Source organism: Spermophilus citellus (genome assembly GCF_964194105.1).
Source record: "Spermophilus citellus genome assembly, chromosome: 6".
Classification (NCBI taxonomy): domain Eukaryota; kingdom Metazoa; phylum Chordata; class Mammalia; order Rodentia; family Sciuridae; genus Spermophilus; species Spermophilus citellus.
The window spans coordinates 129,013,900-129,035,507 of NC_138187.1; the positions used below are offsets into that span (position 1 = coordinate 129,013,900).

General features: G+C 37.9%; 1 protein-coding gene across 1 annotated transcript; it reads right to left on the reverse strand.

The window, feature by feature from the left end:
• Positions 1-1,816: 1,816 nt before the first annotated feature.
• LOC308651687 (C4b-binding protein alpha chain-like) lies at positions 1,817-20,307 on the reverse strand (the record flags this gene model as incomplete). The annotated part of the gene is made up of 10 exons (XM_081299107.1): positions 1,817-1,990; positions 3,388-3,563; positions 4,784-4,963; positions 6,426-6,608; positions 9,305-9,487; positions 12,002-12,196; positions 12,354-12,439; positions 17,462-17,561; positions 18,744-18,926; positions 20,145-20,307. 10 exons carry the CDS (start codon positions 20,305-20,307, stop codon positions 1,817-1,819), a joined length of 1,623 nt encoding a protein of 540 aa, XP_081155233.1.
• Positions 20,308-21,608: the final 1,301 nt, after the last annotated feature.

The window sequence follows — 21,608 nt, forward strand, 5'->3', positions numbered from 1 at the left end:
CAAGGTCAGGATGCCACCTGTCCAGACACAGGTGCTCCTCCTTCCTCCTTTTACAGACCTCGAGTGAGGGGTTTGCTTCATTTGATGGCCTAGTATGTTCAACAAGTTCATGGGTCTGGTTTTTCTGGTAGGAGGGTGATTCGTCCATATGTCTATGTGCTTAATTAATTCAATAAGTTCACAGGTGGTCATTTTTATTAGTATGAGCAATTTATCAGTTTGTGCCTTATGATAGATGGCTGCATTTACGTGTACAAACAAGGTGGAGAGTCATTCTACTTCAGCACCTAAACTCAAAATGGCATAGCTATGGTAAACTACTGCTTTATCAAATGGAGTAACAGGTTTAGAAACTGCTGTTCTATCCAGGGAGTCACTCATAGCAGGGCACAGACTGCTTTCCACAAAACCCAAAGATGAACATCAAAGACACTCCTGTAACCTTGTAGGTAATGTCTCTTAAGATCATGGATTGATACTCTTCATGGTGGATGGGACTCTCTAGAAGTTCAAGCCCCTTGAACATTTCTGAGGTTCAGTGAAAGCCTGTGAAACCATGGCCTTCTTGTAGTGTGTTGGGGGTGATTAAATCAAAGATGTCAGTGTTCCCCAGAGATTTCTGTTTAAAGGAGACAAGCAGCAGCAGGAGGTTCTGGGACAGGAGTACAAAAGAGACTTCAGAGGAAAAAAAGATCAAGAAAGCAGTTTATAAAAGGAATAAACCTTTCCAGGGTACCCAGCGACATAAAGGAGAGATTGGCACAGGGTTGGGGTTTCTCCTCATGTGTGCAATGGTTGCTCAAGAAACCATCTTATTATTAAGGCAAGTGGTGACCAAATAGGATGGAAGACTTGGGAACAGGAGGTGGCTGACCTGTGGGCTTCATACCTATCTCTCCTTTGGAGTTCCTTCCTGAGGTGGGAAGAAGGAGGTCAGACCCAGATGTAAATCCCCATTATGGAAAGCAATACTTGAGATGTGGTGGGAGTGAAAGAGGCCTCGTGAGTTCAAGAGGAGTAAAGTGGTGGGGAGTAGACAAGGTCTTGAATGAATCCTGAATGTCAGATGTCACCATTATTGGCTGGGACAAGGACAAATGTGCGTTGACATTTAATCTGTGCTCTGGAGGCCTGAGTGGAACTGTGGAGTTCAAGGTCATGTGGGTGTGAACCCAACTACATATTTCTTATATCTACACAGTAAATAAAAACATTAAGTTGTGTAATTGTATTGTTTGGGACCCTCATTTATTATTATTGTAAATGACCACCAAGACAAAGTAGTTTTGATATATGAACATTTGTTTTCACGAATATTGGTGTCAAAGACATAGTAGGATTGCTAAGCTGAAGTGATCCACACTGAATTGAAAGGCAGCAAGTGAGCCAAGCACCTTTTTCAATCTCTTTTGGGAAAGATGTACACATGTGGAGTCCAGGGACATGTGGGTATCAACCCAAGTGCATCTTTTTTACAGTCCATACAGTAAAAGTAAATGTATTAATTTTATGTAATAGGTTTGTTTACGATCTTCATTTCATGGAGTACTAAATGACCACAAAGACAAAATAGATTTTGACATGAAACTTTTTAATTGAAAATAAAAATGTACTTTACATCCAGAAAAGCAAAATTATAAGCCACAAGATGATCAATAATTCTGTAATCTCAAAGCTGTGAACTATCCCTTCTAGATGTTTATTACCATGAATATTTTTGCCAAAGTGACAAAAGAGTTGCTAAACTGAAAGGATCTGCGTGGCATTGAAGGCAGCGAGCCAGGTAGGCATATTCTTCTCCCTCCTCTGGGAAACATTATGGTGGTGTTTCTATACTAGTTTGTCTTTCCTTGTTTAGTTGTAGTTCTAGTAATTCAATCTCAAGGGATAGCTTAGATATTTCCAGGGCCATTTTCACATCTGCAGGGTTTGGGAGACACTGCAAGAGTTTTTTTCCTGTGTATACTTGATTGCACCCTTCCTGGAATTCCTGAAAGAGAGAGAGGTAGTGGGTGTGGTGGAGCCTCTTCTCTCCAAATCATGGAGGAGGTGCACCCTGAAGATGGAGGACTCCAGACAAGGACCAAGACCAGCTTCAGATTTGTGGTTGACCAGAGAAAACCAGAAATCTGAAGCCCCCCAAAGTTTTCCTCAGATCATTGTCTGTTCTGAGATAGCTGCTCAGAAGACTTCCATGAGGGTTTGGGTACCTTGTTGACCACTCAGCAATAGAAGAGTATATTATATAATGTATAATATAGAAGAGCATATTATATGATGTAGAAATAGAAGAGTATATTATATGATGTAGAAAAGTAAGCATCAGTATGAGACCAAACTAGATTTTCCACTTTTGCTGGTAGACTGGATGTGCTTAAGGGATAGTCTTCTGTGGTCAGTAAAAGCCCATTTTAGTGTTAGCAGCTAATCACAGCAGGGGATGCTGGGCAGCATCAGCCTGAGGGTCACAGCCAGCAAAACTGGATTCTTTTCTGCTATTACCAAGTGGCACGGTTGCAGTTCTTTGTGGCAGGTTATGCCTCCAGTGTCTCAGCAGACTACATCAGCTAACTACAGGTTTCTTTCCAGGTTCTTGTCTCACAAATTTGAAGACTGAAATCCACAGACAACAGAGGAAGGCAAGAGGGAAAGGAGTAGGATTTGTTTAAGAAGAAAAGAGAGAGGAGGACAAGAGAGGCCTCCATACCAGGCTGCCATTTAAATGTACTGGATTAGGGATTTATATAGCTACTGGGGAGGAGCATCGATCAATACCTATACTAATCAGGTCTTGGAAAAGTACCAGCACTACTGGTTTGGTCCAAGACCTTCTAATTGGCTGTGCCCTTTCAGCCCTTAAGTTTGAACTTTCCTGTAACCTCCATTTGGGTTCACCCCTACTTCTGTGCATCAGGCCTTCAGGGGCTGTGTAGTAACTTCTGTAGGGCTAAGTCTAGGACCAAGCTCCTTGACCAACTTAAAGGTAGAAGAACCCAGACAGATAGAAAAAAAAAAAACACACTTAATTGGGGCCCATTAATTATTCTACTTTTTTCAGTACTATGCCACCCTGGCCTTCTTGCAGTGCATTTGGGGAAATTAAGTCAAAGAGGCTAGTTTCCCCCACAGAATTCTGTGTAAAGGCGAGAAGAGGCAGCAGGAGATAGCAGTTCTCTCATGGGCTCTGTTTATGTTGCTCTCAAGGAAGAACAGGAAAACTTACCACCTCTAAGGGTGCTTTAAGGAAAAAAGAGAGAGTTTGGTTGAAAGACTGAGAAATGAATCCTGAAAATCAGATGTCACCATCATTGTCGGGGAGAGAGCTTGGTGGGGACCACCATTTTTACAGTTTGATGGCACAGAATTTCCTTGAATTATGCCACTTACCCACTCACACTTGGGCACTGCCGGGTGCCAGGCTGTGTCCTCTGAGCAAGTGATCATTTGGCTACCCACCACTTTAAAGCCAGAGTCACAGTGGACAGTGATACTTTCCATTTCAAGATACTGATACTTATTCACAGACAGAGTCCCATTTTTAATCTCTGGTTTCCGACAGGTAGCTATAATGGAAACATATTTTTAGGTAATCTGTAAATCTAAGAAAAAACATGGCAATAGTCTAAGACAATAAGAATTAATTACATTTAGGAGCTGCTAATTGTTCTATATTTCATTTTGATAACAAAAATATTGGGCCAGGTGCAGTAGTGTACGCCTGTAATCCCAGTGGCTCAGGAGGCTGAGGCAGGAGGATTTTAAGTTCAAAGCCAACCTCAGCAAAAGTGAGGTGCTAAGCAACTCAATGAGACCCTGTCTCTAAACAAAATAAAAAATAGGACTGGGGATGTGGCTCAGTGGTCAAGTGCCTCTGAGTTCAATCCCTGGTAACAAAAAAAAATTATATATATTGGTTAACAGCTTTATTGAGCATGATGGTCTAAGCACTTTATACGGCTATCTCACCTCTCATGATAACCCTCTAAAGTAAGTACTGTTATCTGGGAGAAAGTTTAGATACTGAGAGGGTAAGGAACTTGTCCATGGTCATCACATTTTAAATAACATGACAGGATATTTTTTAAAGGGGATGTGACTCCAGATTCTCATCTAGCAGAGTAACTCTCACCCACAGACAAGATTGCTGCAAGATGCTAGGCATGGAGTTTTTCCTTCTTTTATCCTGTGCCTCCTGTGTGCTATGGAGACAATGGTGCAAAATGCATTCTAAATTATTATACATATAGTATTATTATTGTTGTATACATGTAAAAATCAGACCCAATCTTGATTTCTCCTGTAACGGATAGGTTGGCATGAGGAATCCCCTCCATACACACCATTTAATTATAGCAGGCAGCACTCTGCACATGACTCTGATGGAAATATCTGTCCATCCATTCAATTTGAAATTACCCTAGGAGAGCCTACATTTATGCTAAAACAAGTTTCCTTGAAGATTTTATAGAGCCTGCAGGTAATACTCCTTAAAATATAATGCTCCTAGGACAGTTGTGGAAATGTTTACAAGAAACCAGGAATAGGGGCTACCTCAAGAAGGCTGAATTTTGTGACTGGGAGAAAGAAGTAGAGGGCAGGAATTTTTGTGTCCATTTTTTTATGCTTTTTGTATGGTGTACCACCTGCATATATTAATTATTTAAAATAAATGAAGTCAGATCAAGTGTTTTAGTTCTGCCTCTGAAGGGAACATCTTTGCTCTTGATCTTCTCCTAACAGTTCCACCAGCATTTGTCATGGGTCGAGGAGGGAGCTGAATTACCTTTGCACTGAGGAGGTTCAGGTGACCACTGAGAATAGGAGCAGGAGAGTTTTGCTTCTCCAACCAGCTGGTATCCTACATCGCATTCATACACAATCTCAGTTTTATATAAATGAAAAGATGGTTTATGATGTCCGTGGGCAATGGTAGGTGGGAAATTGCAATTTTGATGGTGAGACACTAAAGTAAGAGAGAGTAAGTGTGTGAGAGAGCACATCCCGGGATATGTGTGGTTTGTAGAAGGATTCACTCTGTCCTTCCATCTTCTCTGACACACTTCCTTTGAGGAACATGCCTCCCCATAGCAGCACAAGAGAATAATCTTTATCACCAGAGAATAAAATTTGTTGCTGCAATGAATCTGTACAATAAACTCTCAAACATAAACCTACTCTTCTACTAGCTTTAAACCCCCTACATAGCTCCTAACAACTTCCCTAGAATTTATAACCCCTAGTCCAGATGGCTCTGTAATGTCATTTCTTCACAAACCCATTGATCTGTTTCTAAAAACTGTAAAATTTCCTGCATCGGCTATTCTTCCAGGTCTTCACTTTTGTGAAGGCAAAAATAAAATAAAAAATGTTTTTCTTCTGGTCTCATGTCAGTTTGGCTCCTAGATCCTATTTGAGAACTAAAAGGGTAGAGATGTATAGTGGGATCTACACATAGGATTCTCTACATCCAACTAGAAGACCCATTCATAGCAATTAAAAGAGAAAAAGGGTGTGGCATTAGTACCGTGGTCATGGAATCACTACTCCAAACACATAGTAGATCACCCAGAACCTGCTGGCTTGTTAGAACATTGGGATGGCCTGAAAGGCAACACTGAACAGAGATAGGCACCATCTTCCAGAATTCACTTTGAACCAAAGATCCATCTTTATATAGCGCCGGGTCCCCAGTTAAATAAATGCATGGGGTCCAGAAGCCAAGGGAGGGAAGGCATCAGTGGTCCAGCTTACTATTACTCTAAATGACCCACTTGCTTGAACATGTCTAACAGGGGAGAAAGTAATTTTCTCATTGATTTATAAGCTTTAACTAATGTCTGGCGTCTTTGGGGCTTCTTTAACCCTCTTGCTCAGGAGGAAAGAAAAAGAATCACAATCCTGACTGAGGTCATCGTTCCTAAGCATCAGTAGTTAAGGCTGTCAAACACAATGAGGGAAGGGAGGAATGTGTTTAGCACAGTGAGTGCCCCTTGATCAGGGAGAAGAAGGCATCTCACAGGGGATGACAGACTGACAGGAGAGCTTAGCCAGAGGATGGCTGTTGAGGCAGAAGAAAAAAAGGAAGTCCAGGAAGGTTTAGGCAAGTCTTATTTTACAGATTAAGATGTATACACATCAGAAATGAAGAAAAGGGAATGTAAACAAAGAAACAAAAAACAGTCATTGAGAAGTTCAATTTATCTATTAGATGTGATCTATTTTTACTGAATCAAAAAAGAAAAGGAAATTGAGAAGGCTAAGAGCATTGGTACAAAACAGGAGGGTCAGAGAGAAAGGGAAACCTGGATCCACTTCATGAAATGTGGGGCATATGATTCTTTTACCTAATTTTAAACCTTCTCGTAATAATCTCCATCATATTGATATAAAGGCACTCCCTAAATAACATGACTCTAAGTTCTTACCGTGGTCACATGATGGTGTTCGGGGACTCCATGTGCCATCTGATCCACATGTAGCTGAAAATTGTCGCCCATAACACGTGTATGAAAGTACGTCTTTGTAGCTATAAGAACACTTGTTGGTAGGGTGGTATCTTTTAGGGTGAATGATTTTACCATTCGCCAGCTCTGGTACTGGGCAACATACTTATAAAAAATAAAAAGTGAAGATAACAGTTAATAAAAGCACCATGAAGAAGCTCCTATGGCTAACAACCTCATTTCTACCTTTGAAGGATATTAGTACTGAAGAGATGCTGGGGAAACAATAGAGACTCAAAATGTTCCAAGTATGTGTTTCCTGTCCCTGATTGCTAAAGAATTCTAATCCAGTCATTTCCCTCCAACAAAACATTCTCATTAGGAGCCTCCAAAGGAGAAGTTGTAACAAACCTATGTGGAAAATATAAATTTTCAAAATTATTCAAAAACAACGACAAATAACATCCACTTACTGACTTCCCTGGATGTGAATGTGGATGTGAAGTGATACTGTTGTTGCTAGAGAGAGAGGACCATTCTTACAAAAATAATAGAGAGAATTCTTTAGACTGAAAGCAAGTGACACCAGACAGTAATCTAAATCCATGCAGGAAAACAATGAGCACCCAAAAAGGTCAACAAAAATTGTGTTGGTAATTATAAAGAACATATGAATCATCTCTTGGTGTCCAAGGAGATTGGTTCTAAGACTCCCCATGGGTACCAAAATCTGCAGATGCTCAAATCCCTAATATAAAATATTGTCCTATTTACATAAAACCTATGAATTTCTTCATGTATACTTTAAATAATTTTATCTCTTTCCTAGTTGTATACCTAGTACAATGTAAATACTGTTATATTGTATTGTCTAGGGAATACTAATAAGGAAAAAGGTCTGTACATGTTCAGTGCGGACAATTTTTTTTTTCAAATACTTTCAAGCCACAGTTGGTTGAATCCCTAGCTATGGAACCTGTAGATACAAAGGGTCAATTGTAATTGCATATTTCATCTCCTTTATTCTTTTAACTGATTTAAATGGCACTTGCATAAAATAATATATAAATAAGTGCATTATTAAGTCTATAACATATAGAAATTTAGTACATTAGACAATAACCCAAGGGTGGTAGGTATGAACAAAGCTGCATTGGAGAATAAAACAATACCAGGTGGTAACTTGAAGCCATAGGAAGAAAATAAGAAATCCAAAAATGGCAAAGAAGATTAATGTAATAAATTCTATAAATATATACTTGTGTTCCTTTATTTTTCTCCACTACCATCAAAAATATGAAGTGTAAAAAATTTTAATCAATAATTATAACAGTGTACTATAGGAATCCTAACAAATATAGACATGAAATATTTTGCTAGATTCTTGGCTGATGATTTTCTCTTTCTACATTTTGAATATATCATCTCACGGTCATTTAGCCTTCACTATTCCTGATGAGAAAACAGATGTAAATCTTATTGGGGTCATTGTACATGACGTGTTTGTTTCTTCTGTTTTGCTATTTTCAATATTTTCTCTTTATCCTTGACTTCAACATTTTGACTATAACGTGTGGATGCTGGAGCCTATTTAAGATAAACCTTTCCCAGCATAGGACTTTGGAAAATGCACAATGTTGAAGAGCTGCTAAATCTAGTCCACTCCAAATACCCCTTCTACCTTCCAGGATGCTGGAAGAGATGGGAATTGCCATTGTCAGCCCACCAAAGCAGTTCCCAAAGTGGTGATTTAGGGAGCTGAGAGCCGTTCTCAGTTCTAATATAATAGCCCACCGCTGTTTGTATCAAGCCCGTTTGTACAGAGTTGCTGAATAAATGATTCTCAATTGGTTGTAAATCCTTTGAACAATCTCTAAGAGACCTTGAGTGGTTTTCTTTGCTAATTTTTACTAGCTTAATAAATACCACTCTGAGGAGTAGTCCAACTCCTAACACCACTGTTTCAGCAGTTCCCAGAGTAAGGCTTTTGACGTTTCAGTAAAACAAAACTAAGAGCACAACGCATTAACGACTTTATTACCAGTTTTATGATCTTGGGCAAGTAATTTAATCTGTTTCCTCTTCTGTAAAATGAGGATAAGAGTGCCCATAACTGTTGGGAGGATTCATTAAACATAACTCTTATTATGCACTAAGACTACTACTTACTCTTATCGCTATTTTTAAAATATATGTTTAATTAGTGTATTATAAGTACACACAATAGTGGGATTTGTGAATATATATTTCTATATATGCACATATATAACAATATAATTTAGTCAATTTCATTCCCCTGTACCTCTCATCCTCCTTTCTCCTGGTCCCTTTCCTCTGTGCTACTGGTCTCCCTCCTATTTCAGGATATCACTATTTATAATGATCCACATGAATTTAGAATTTCACAGAATCAGAATCATCTCATTCATACAACACCTTTTTTTGCAAGTTAGAAAAGGTATCTTTCCTCAGGACACTTTATTGCTTATCTTTCAAAGTAATGATCATAATATAATGACTTTGCTAAAATAAGACAAGTTTTCTACCAACTTAAAGAAAAGTGTTGAAATAAATATAACCAATCCATCATGTTTACAATGTGAATGTTTCCCCTTCAGACTAGAGTAGTCATGACCTGCACAAATATCTATGGCAGCCTTCTCTGGTGATGTAGGCATTGCAGAGTGTACTATAATTATTCTTCTTTCCAACAAGAAAAAAAAATGAAGAAAATTATTAATCTAAATTTAAATTTTTTTCTGGGATTCAAAATGAGTCTAGATATACAAGTATGCTCACAATGACATTTCTGAGTACCTTTAGATGCCAAACACTGAAATTCCTTCATGGTCCATACTTACTGGGCTCACAGATGGGAGGAGAAGTATTCCATTTTTCATTAGCTTCACAATGGATTGAACTGCTGCCTTTAAGGTTAAAACCTTTCTGGCAGCCAAACACTATAGAGTCTTTGTAAGAATAGGTCGGTCCAAATCCAGAGATGATGATTCCATATGGAACAACTGGTGCAGGACAGTTGATATCTAAAAAAAAGTCACGAGAAAAAAAATCAAGCATATTTTAAAGGACAAACGGCAATAAGAATGTTACTGCTACCACTAATCCAGTTAGTAACACAAATATCTAATATATATATATGTCATATAGATACAAAGGAAATATTTTTAAATGAGTGTGTGTGTGTGCACATGTATGTAATTTCAGCTTTTGAAAGTCTCAGTAAAATGAGGTCCCATCATACTAGTACTTCTATGAGATGATCGTGAATAAGTCCTTCAATTTACTAATAAAGATTAGTTATAGGTAACTCAGAAGACATATATCTGTGAGGCCTAATTTTCTCAGATAATTTGGGTTGTAGGTCAGTGTAATGATCTGTAGGTCAGTGTAATAATCACCATAGTAATGATCTGGTGATGGTCATGAAGAGGTGGCCAGAGCTCCATGCCCCAACAAGCATAGTAAAAATCATTTCCCCCATCCCTCACCCTATCTCCAGTCAGTTTTCAAACCCTATCAATACAGACACATTTACTCCTCTATAATCCCTCAACTTCTCTCCAGGGCTGCAGCCACTGCTATAGTTGAAGCCACATTGACTGGATGGTTAAGCAGTCTTAGTTCAAAACACCACAGATTGAGTAATTCCTAAACAATAAAAATTCCTCATATCTGGAGACTGGGAAGTCCAAGACCTGGGCACTGACAGCCTTAGTGTCTGATAAGGGTTTTCGGTGTATTTCCAAAATGGTGACTTTTGTGCTGCATCCTCTCATGAAGAAAAGGATGAAGGTTGAGTCCTCCTGTGAAAAAAAATCTAAAAGGACCAGGGAGCTTCCTTTCCTCTCTTTTAAAAGGGCACTAATCAGTTCCCAAAAGGCCCCATCTCTTAGTACCACTGGGGCCTAAATTCCAATATGAAGTTGGATGAACACATGCAAACCATAATAAGTGCTTGTTGGTCAACTTATGTCTCACTTCAAGTTATTGTCCATCCTTCAGGTAACAGTTATCTTTCTAAAATATAGAACACTTGCTCTCCTTGTTCAAACCTTTTATCTCCCCTTCACCTTCATTCTGAATTCTTTTTTATTTTTATGATGAAGAGTATATTGAGAGAGGTGGGGAAAAGGAGCTTCCAGAAGATGGATTCAACATGTCTGAAAATATTTCAGTTATGTAAAGGGAAAACTTCAAGAGCAAGAATATATTATAAATAAGAGTCTTTCAACTAAGTGGACAGATGAGTAAATCTTGTATCATTTGTACCCATGGGAGAGGTCTTCTTGAAAAATGCTTGTTTATAGAATATTCTGTAAAATAGAGTTGGCAACCTCCAGTGATTCTTCTTTTACCAAAACAATATCATAAGAGCCCATGTATTTTCTAAAAGTTCATCTACTCTATCATTTAGATAACCAGTCTTCAGAATGTGTTCAACATTGACTACCCCATCTGCCATTTTTAAATCTCCTTCAGAGTCTCCCAGCAGAATTACGTTGCTGTTGTCTTTGAGTTGACTGAAATAGTCAAGGCACCATCATGTTTGTCAAATACATGAATTAGTTCTTCTTTAAATCCTTTGATGACACATTTTCATCAAAATCCATAAAGTTGGTCACTACTTTGACATTCTTTAGAGCAAAACACAAGCTCCTTTATAATGTGACCCCTGCTGACTTTTTCAGCCTCACCTCCTGCCTTCTATGTATCTTACGGTCCTGACTCAGACATTTGAACTCTTTGTACTATCCTGCTCTCTCGTCCCCCAGGATTGATTGCATCTCGTACTGAGTAAGAATAATAAGTGAGACTGTATAAGCACTGAATGGTTACAGAAGATGCCTTTGGTCAGCAAACTAACAATACCATATGATATCTCCCAGCTTGATTATCATTTGCTTTGTCTTGTTATACTGTCTGTATTTAGTAGGGTTTTTTGTTATTGTTCTATAGGCACATATTGTTGACATTGTAGGTGCTAACCAATATTTCTTGTTATATTTCCTGAAAAGACAAAAAGACTTCATGCCCTACTCCTCTGAGGCCAGGTAGTATTTGCACAACACCAGTTGTAAGGCCAATATGGAAAGTGATATGTGGTCATTTTGAGGCCAAAGCTCTAATAACCAGGATACAACTATGTTCTTTCTTCCTCGGCTTAAGAGATTGTGAAAGCACATTTTGATAGGGGGTGCCATTGGATCAAAGTAACCAGAACTGTTGAGCTGGTTACTAAGCTAATGTATGGGCTACAGTGATCCTGAGGAGCCTCCTGGACATGCAATGGATTCTGAATGAATGAAGAGAAACTTTTACTTTACCAAACCAATGAGATACTGGTGTTGTTTGCTGCTATATCCTAGTAGAGCATGCAGCAAGTATCTATTGATCAAATAAAGGACTGCCTCAGTGCAATCATTAGTTTCTTTGAATCATTTCATTTCCCCAATAAATTCAGCTTCCTTTTTCTTTAGGAAAAAAAAAAGAAAAAAGAAAACAAACAATTTAAGGCTAAATTCATGATTGTGACTTACTTTCACAAGTAGGAGGACTTGGGCTCCAGACGCCTACTGTTTTATTCTCTACCGTGCAGGAAATGGAAGCATTCCCTATGAGTGAGAAGTTGGGGTCACAGGTGTAGGTGACAGAGGAGCCATATGTAAAGAGGTCTTCATCGCTACCACTGTGCTTCCCATTGCTGATGTCTGGAGGGGGTTCACACTTGACAACTGGGATAAGGGAGTGAAGAGAAAGGAATATTCAGCAAGGCATTAGGACAAAGCTAAAATTCCTGCCAATTCAAACCTCCCAAGAGGCAGTAAAAATGCATTATTATTCCATAACATAATTTAAGCTTATAGTCAAGTCAGAAATATCTTTACTTACTTAAACATACAGGGAAAGGGTTACTCCAGGCAACTCTCTTATCTTGGATGTCACAATAACTAGTGGTTGGACCCTTTAAGACAAATCTAGATAAGAAAAGATGGAAGATTTTAATGGAATTCTTCCTGTATGAAATTAAATTAGATAAAGGGATTTGAACAGAGAGAATCTGTTACTTAATATTAAAATAAATAAATAAAGTTTTCTTGGCTATTCCCAGAGAATACTCCACTTGGTAAAATTTCATCACTGTGATGAGATGTGTGTGTTTGTTCATTTGTCCTTTTATTCTTTAGTATTGAGTATTTAGTATCTACTAGGTGTCAGGTCTGCAGTTCATCCAGAGCTCAAGTAGAACAACAAAAAGAATCATCTGAGTGAGTTCTATGGTTTTCTTTGAGAGTAAAACTCATGATCTCTCGTTTGCAGGATGCCTCTGACTTCAGATGTGTGGCTTTCTTTTCACACACCATCAACTCACTGCACACTACCCCCATTTTTATGGCTCTTGACAAGTCCTAATCTTTCTTCAATTTGACTTTCCTCTATATCTTATGATAACAGGAGGGAAAGGCATTTTTAGTGTGATTTTACATTGTAGCATCATCAAGAAATAAACCTCCAATGTGAGGGAACCTTGAGGTCAATTCTTTAGCAGACTAAGAGCCCCTGGAATGGACTGAATAATAACTTAAAATAAAATATATCTTTTAATAGAAACAAAATATAGCTAGAATTTAGCAATTACTTTAGAATTGCTTTTAAATGTAGTTTTTCTAATCAAGTGAAAACTACTGTTTCTGGTTGTTTTGACAGGAGCAGCTCAGTATTTCAATAGCACCTTAGTTCTCAAGGTGCTATTGAAATACAATACAACTAAATACACTAAATACAACTTTCCCTCTTGGGAGCCACATACAACAGGGGAAGCAGAAAGCAGGATAGACATGAAACACTAACCAAAGTGAAATAACCACAGAAAGAAGATTAGAGAAAAATAATAAATAGAGGTGACAAGCAAAGGAGAATCATTGCATGCTTTATTGGAGAGTAAAATGGTTATTTTAAAATACATTTCAAGTAAATAATATTAAAATAACACTCCGATCTACATAGTAAAATTTCAAATCACATAGCAGCAAAAAAAAAAAAATCGAACCAATGGTCTTTATCAAAACAACTAAGAACAAAATTATTAGATTTCAAAGTTTAAGAATACCTTTGTATAGTAAAATTGCAAGGTATGTAGAAGAGAAAGAAACTGAGGTCAGCATCTGAGTTTTCTACAGCAATATTTGCCACTAAAAAATATTGCTGCAATGCCTACAGGATATCCAAGAAATGAAAATACTTTGATGCTAGGGATTGAACCTAGGGACACTCCCACTGATTTAAGTCTCCAGCTCTGTGGTGTTGTCCCCCCCCCACCCCGTGGTGTGTGTGTGTGTGTGTGTGTGTGTGTGTGTGTGTGTGTGTGTTGGTTGAGTTTCTGCTTGCTTGCTTGTTTTGGTTTGGTTTTTGAGAGAGGGCCTCACCAAGTTACAGAGACTTGGCCTTGAACTTGCGATCTTCCCACCTCAACCCCCCTAATTGCTGGGATTACAGATTGCATGCCACTGTGTCTGGCTGGAAAGTATTTATATCCAGCCACACTATCTCTAAGTGTCCATGCTTCTGATACACTAAAACCTACAATAGCTCAAGGAATAATTTGCACTTTTTGGGGGGTGGGTGTGGGGCACAGGTTATTTTGTTTCAGTTTTTAGGAAACCACTACAGGACCAACTTTAGACAATCGAGAGACAACAGGGGCAACTTTAGCCAAAAATGGAAACAAATCAAAACAAAATGGTAGTGAACATTGGATCAAAGACAAAATCCAAGATGGGGCTAAGAGTTATTGAGTGAAATATAAATGTTATATGTTGAGACAGCAGTAGAATGCTAAAACTATCAAAAATAAGAGAGGAGGAAGAGAATAGAAGAAAAACACATTTCCTCATGGCCTCATCTCCAAGAGTTAGGAGTGAAATCAACCTGTAGACATATAATTGTATTTGACTCTAATGTTAAATACAAAATAAATAATAAGATATATGAATAACAAATTTACTGGTAAAGACAGAAGGGGTAAGAAGGGAGGAGAGAATGCAAATTTATTGTTGCTTTCAAGTAATAAATTTAAACTGCCTCAAGATAAACTGGAATAATGATACATAAATATAAATTTATAAAGATAGCCACTAGATCCAAATTTCAAACCTTCCTAAATATCATATCTATATCTTTTCATATTTTAAATAACAAATAAATGTACACATGCCTACATATATATATATCACCATACATGAAATAGTATGACAAAACCAAGTTTATAGGCATCATTCATATCAATAAATGTAATTGCGCTTCAGTATCTTATACTGAAAGAAAAAATAGGTTTTAGTGTGAACTAAATTCAACTCTATGTTGCATACAGGAGACAAACCTATAAATATTTCAAACATGTTAAGGAAGGGCAAAGTAAATGCAAACCAAAAAAAGAGATAATAATTTTTAACATCCCATAGAACAGACATCAGAACTAAAATGATTAAATCATACAAAGACAGGTACTTTATAACTCTGAAGATTTTTTCCCTCATGTAGAGCAACATGAGCCAGCAGTTCAGGAAGCTGAGGAAAGAGGATCTTGAGTTCAAAGTCAGTCTCAGCAAAAGCAAGGTGCTAAGCAACTCAGTGAGATCCTGTCTCTAAATAAAATATAAAATTAGTCTGGGGATGTGTCTCAGTGGTTGAATGCCCATAAGTCCAATCCCTGCCCCCCCAAAAAACCTCTATGTACCAAAATATATGGTATCCATTTTAATAAACAAAAATACATGGGCTATAAGCAAAACAGTCAAGCCATGCTATCAATTATCATTAATTTATTTATACTATTATTTTATAATATAGTTATAAAAGTTATTATTTTACTTTAATTCCTATATTTCTGTATATAAAGAGCCTAGTGTAGAGTGATGTATGCCTATAATCCCAGCTACTCAGGAGGCTGAGACAGAGGATTGTGAGTTTAAGACCAGCCTGGGCAATATAAGGAGATCATTTCTTAAAAAAAAAAAAAAAAAAAAAAAAAGAAAAGAAAAGAAAAAAAAGCAAATCAATAATAAAGACAATAAGGCATATAAAAAGAAGGCCTAACAAAAGATTTAAAAAAAAAAGCCATTATCAAAAAAGTAGATCTGAGATGGGCGTTGTGGCACATGCTCGTAATGCTAGTGACTTTGGAGGCTGAGGTACAAGTTCAAGAATAGCCTCAGCAAATTAGCAAAACCCTAAGCAACTTAGCAAGAGCCTGTCTCAAAATAAAAGGACTGGTGATATATCCCAGTGGTTAAGCACCCTGGGTTCAATCCCTGGTACCAAACAAAAAAAGTAGATCTGAAATATGTATATTTCAGATATATGAATATATATAATAAAAATATGCCTTCATTTGAAGTGCCTATGGACTATTGATGAAAACCAACCATATATTCATGATGTACCCTAAAACCTCAGTAAATTCTGAAATAGAAATAGGCAAAATTCTCTATGGGGGTAGAAGTACCATGGTAGACAGCAAGAGTTCCAATAAAAGAGTTGTCAGGATTCAGTAAATAAAAAGACAGGATAGCTAGACAGGTGGCACAAGCCTGTAATCCTAGCTACTTGGTAGGCTGAGGCAGGAAGATCACAAGTTCAAGGCCAACTTGGGCAACTTAATAGGACACTATCTCAAAATCAAAAATAAAAGGAAAAAGGACTAGGGATGTAGCTCAGTGGGAGAGTACCCCTGGGTTCAATTCCCAGTAACAAAGAAAAGAAAGAAAGATAGGATGTTTACTTTTCAAGTTAAACTTGAGTGCCATGTAAACAGCAGCTTTTTAGTGTGTGATCCAAATATTGCATGGAGCATACTTATAATAAAATCATTTGTCTGAAATTTAACTGGGCATCCTGGGTTTTACCTGGCAATTCCAAACTAAAAGTTTTCACCTGTCAATTCTGGCTCCTCATGCAAGTGAATAAATAGGAAAGGAGGAGGTTATGATGGTTGGGCTTATTCATCCTGACCACTGAGAGGAAACTGGATTGCTTCTGCACAATGGTGTTGTGTAACTACATTTGTACAAATTTATATATGCATAAGTAAATGCATCAGAGCATTGTTCAGAATAGCAAAATACTAGAAACACCCATGGATCCATCAAAGGGGTTAACTCTTGACACATCTACACAATAAAATTCTGTACTGTTGTAAGCAAAAATTAATGCAGAAACTCTCTCTATATAAACATGAAATTTTTCCAATATATACTGATCAGTGCAATAGCGAAGTAAGATGCAAAACTACATTTGTGGTTGAAAAGAGGGAAAAGAAGAATATATGCTCATTTCTTAGCTTGCAGTAGAATAAGGAAACACTAGAAAGATACAGGAGAAACCAAGAAAAGTAAATCCTTGCTTGAAGAAAGGAAGAAATGGAGTATATGGAGATAGAATAAGAGACTTCTTACTGCATATCTTTTCATGTCATTTTAAAATTTGAAATATATGAACACATTAGCTATTTTAATTAGCTATTCTAATTTAAAAATTAGACAGTAGAATATTACTCAGCATTAAAAGAGAAGAAAATCATGGCATTTGCAGGTAAATGAATGGAGTTAGAGAATATTATACTAAGTGAAGTAAACCAATCCCAAATGCAGAATGTTTTCTTTGGTATGAGGATGCTGATCCTTAATAGCGATGGGGGAGGAGGAGCATAGGAGGAATGCAGGAACTTTAGATAGGGCAAAGGGGAGGAAGGGCAAGCGAGGGGGCAGGAGAGTAGGAAAGAAGTGAAATGAGATGAATCATTACCCCAAGTACATGTATGAAGACACGAGTAGTATCATTCTACTTTGTATATAACCAGAGACATTAAAAATTGTGCTCTATAAGTGTACTATGAATTGAAATGCATTCTGCTGTCATATATAACAAATTAGAATAAATAGATAAAATTTAAAAAAAAGAAAAAATAGTAATTTAAAGTATTGTTTTCAGACTACTCTTACCCCTCTGAACAGCTGAATTCTATTTGTGATCCAAAAGCGAGATCTGTCTTAATTTCCACACGCCCATTAGGTAAATCTCCTGGGTTACTGCATCGTTTCTCTGAGAGAAAATTTAAAATGATAATTAGTGACTCTAAGATCTCACATTAGAAAACAAAATTGAATGATCAAATTCTACCTCTGCATCCAGAAAAATCCAAATGTTAAGATTCATACTTATTTCTGAACCCAACTTACTTTAATTTGGAGGAACAATGCCATGAAGTTTTATCTCATTTTTTTATGGTACATTTTACCAAGAACCATGTGTCCTTGTGTAACAAAGGCTTAGATACTTTACTTTTGCCTGAAAATATCCTAGAGGGGGCTAAAAGCAGAATTACAGAGTTGGCATCTCTGTTTCCATTTTGCATCTGTCTCCTTTGCTCTGAGTCAACTTGGATTCCAAAAGCAACAAACAGATCTGATGGATAAACATCTCATGATGCCTCAGAGCTATGGCTCCACTGACGAATCCTGAGAAAATGATGGTCCAGAGCACACATGGTCAATATCACCTGGTTAGCTGTGAAAAACCTCCAGTTCTTCAGACACCCCACCTTTGCCCTCATTTCCTTTCTATAAAACCTCAAAGTCATTGTCAGCCCCTTGAGAACAGGGCTGAGGACATGAGTGCCCCATCTCTTCCCAGTATGGCTGCACTCCTGAAAGTTCCTCGCCTGTCTTTCACCTTTACTTTCTGGAAAGAGTGGCCTGACCTGATTTATTGGTTCCCCGGAGTCAGGTTTCTGGCCTTGGACTCTAGTAACCCTTGGTTACAAAAGGAAACCAAAAGACAAGGTATTAATTCATATGCCCTTTCTTTTGGAAAACATCACAGAGGCATCACCCACTGACAGGGAATCATCTCCATAGACCCAGCAGATATGTTGGGTGAGAATACTTTGGCAACTGCATTACCACTTTCTAGCCACTTAATTTTTTATAACTTTTCAAAACAGTTTTGAACTTTTCAGCATATCAAAGCAAGGTTGGTGGTTCATTTCTTAAAAGAAGGGCTTGTTGAATCACTTCCTATAAATTGGAATTCTTTTTCAATGTAAACAGCCAACTCCTAATGTTTCTGCTTTATTATGTTCTGTTTTTCAAAAGTGGTTAGATGAATCCCATTGAAACCAGTAGTTTACAAATTGGATGTTTTCTAAGCCGGAAGTTTTGATCCTGAGACAATTTTGCAAAGCTTGAAAAAAGCAAAACAAGAAGAATAAACATTGATACTTACTGACACAGAAGACATCATAGTTCCATTTGCCATTATATGCACAGGAAACTTGGGAACTTGAACTTGTCTTACTGTAGCCAGGGCGGCAGGTATAGCTCAGACTATAACCAGTTCTGAATTCTGTCTGGTTCGGTGCACTTATTGGAGAAGCAAAGCTTAGATTGGGTGGGGGACCACATTTGCCTGAACATCAAAATGACAAGAAGCACCAAATATTATATCTTGAGGCACATCATCTCAGGGTTCTAGTAGTATGATTGTAGAGCAAAGACAATCAAGAAATATCGGGCGCTGGGGATGTGGCTCAAGCGGCAGCGCGCTCGCCTGGCATGCGTGCGGCCCGGGTTCGATCCTCAGCACCACATAAAAATAAAATAAAGATGTTGGGTCCATCGAAAACTGAAAAATAAATATTAAAAAATTCTCTCTCTCTCTCTCTCTCTCTCTCTCTCTCTCTCTCTCTCACTCTCTCTTTAAAAAAAGAGAAATATTGGAACTCCCACGAGGCTCTCTGTTCAATGAATCCAGTGAGTGATCAGTACTATGCTTGCTGATAACGATAATAATTAAAGGCATAAATTGGTCCTTTCTCTACAATATATCAGAGAATTTATCTAAAAAGGATGACAGCCATGAATTTTACAAGCCTATTGGATTCTTCATCTGAACTGACTCAATGTACCTATGCTAAGCCAGAAATCCCCCACAAGTCAGCCTCAACAGAAATGTATTATTTCATTAAAAATAACATGACATAAGGTCAGCAACCTCATGAAAAGAAAACTGGGTGGCTGGAAGATATGTATGAATAACACATTTTAAATTAAATATTCTCTGTGTCTTTTGGATTTTGAATGATATGGAGGAGGAGGCTTAGTGTCCTTGAAACATAAAAATCTTAATCTACTTAATGAGAGAAGTGTTAGGGAATTATGTTGGTCAAATTACATTGTGTGCATGTACAAATATGAAACAACAATTCCCATGATGATGTACAACTATAATGCACCAATGAAAAATGTGGAAAGAGAATAAAACAGGACTGATTTACCTTTTTAGAGACACAATAGAAGTATAATCTTCACTTCTCCTTTCTGAATAAAACCACAGACAGTGGAATTGTTCAGCTGGACTGACAGACAATATAAATTTGTTTCAAGTCATGGTGGGAGACTGATTGTTTTGGAAACTCCTAGAAAAGAAATTCTAGCGGGAAATATCTAGAAAATTGTCTCTTTCATGTATAAAGCAAATTCCTCTGTATTCCAGTTGGACAAATAAATTCTATGGCTGAAACTCAATTGCTGCTGGAAGCTTAGTCAGTTCTCTTTCAGTCTACTTGAACGTGTGGATGATCTCGATTTTCTTGTTGCCCATCTGAATCTGTCTCCCACTACTCACCATGAACAATAACCAACAGAGCAGCAACCAAGGTCATTTGGAACAGAATTGGATCAGAGACTCTCCACAGATTACAGAAGGCCCAGGTTGCCATTTCCCTCTTTCTATGATGGGTTCCACTTGGTGGTCTTGGGGGGCACATGGCCTGCCGCTTCTCTGGCATTTTTTTCTGCTGAAAGAATTCAATTTAATAAGTACTCATTAAATTCCTACTTGTCATAAAGCAGTAGAATAAATACCATGGGATCCCTGTCTTCAAGGAAATTGCAGCCTATATTGGAAGAAAAAAGAGCTTAAACATCATACCAAGACAAGACAGTGGGGGATGGCCTCTGCAGAAGAATCTTCTTAGAAGACAGATGAATTGCAAGTGGAGAGAGAAAGAGGGATTTAGAGGGGGGGTCACATCTGAGCTAGGTCTGCTGTGAAGTTAGAGGATAAATGCAGGTCATACTAGGAGAATAGCAGATAATTCTTCTGTTTGGGATGTTAGTAGTGTCTGTGATAAGGAGATAGGAGGGGGAAACTTTTAGCTATGTCTGAAGGGGCTGTGAGAGTCAAATTTAAGAATTCATAGATTTTACTCTTTGGGGAATAAAGAGTCATTGTTTTTCATTTTTGTTTTAGTTTTTGATTTGTGCATTTGTTTTAAGCTAAGGTGTAACACAATTGTGTGGTTTAAGATCACTATGGCAGAAGGAGACAGAAAAGAAACAGAGAGGTTGATTAAGATGATATTGCAAACTACCAGCTGAGCCATGCATATGATCTGAACAAGGAAATAGCACCAGAGTTTCAGCACTCTCTTGTGTTTATAATTCATACTAAGCTCATGGCCATTTAAGAAGAGGGAGTTCAGCTGGATGTAGTGGTATATGCCTGTAATACTAGCTACTCAGGAGGCTGAGGCAGGAGAATTGCAAGTTCAAAACCAGCCTGGGCAACTTAAATAAACCCTATCTCACAAAGAAAAAGTAAACAGGACTAGGGATGTAGCTCAGTGGTAGAGATCCTCAGAGTTCAATCCCTAGTATTGAAAGAAAAGGGGCTTCCCTCAATATTTCTCTCGAAGATGTTTCTCTTCCACATTATTGGGGTGGTAGTAGTTCATAGTGGGTCCTTCACACAATGTAAAGGGACCAAGATTCTGCATGGAGTAGACACCTGGAAACTAAAACTCAGTTGTGAAGTCATTCCTTCACCTGTTTTTAGGCATGGGCACACATTCTATCCCATGAGCTTTATAGGCAGCCACCAGGAAATCTGTCAATGCATGGATACACCTACTGAAGAATTTACCTGATGAATTTGTTGGCTGAAATATGCTTGCAGAATTTATACTACATGAATCCATGTGGTCTAATGAGGTTGGGAAGAGTCTCTCCTTCTTTCTCTGGCTCATACTCTCTCTCTACCTCCATTCCCCCCTCTCATTCCCTAGCAGCCCCTCCCCTTCTCTAGTCT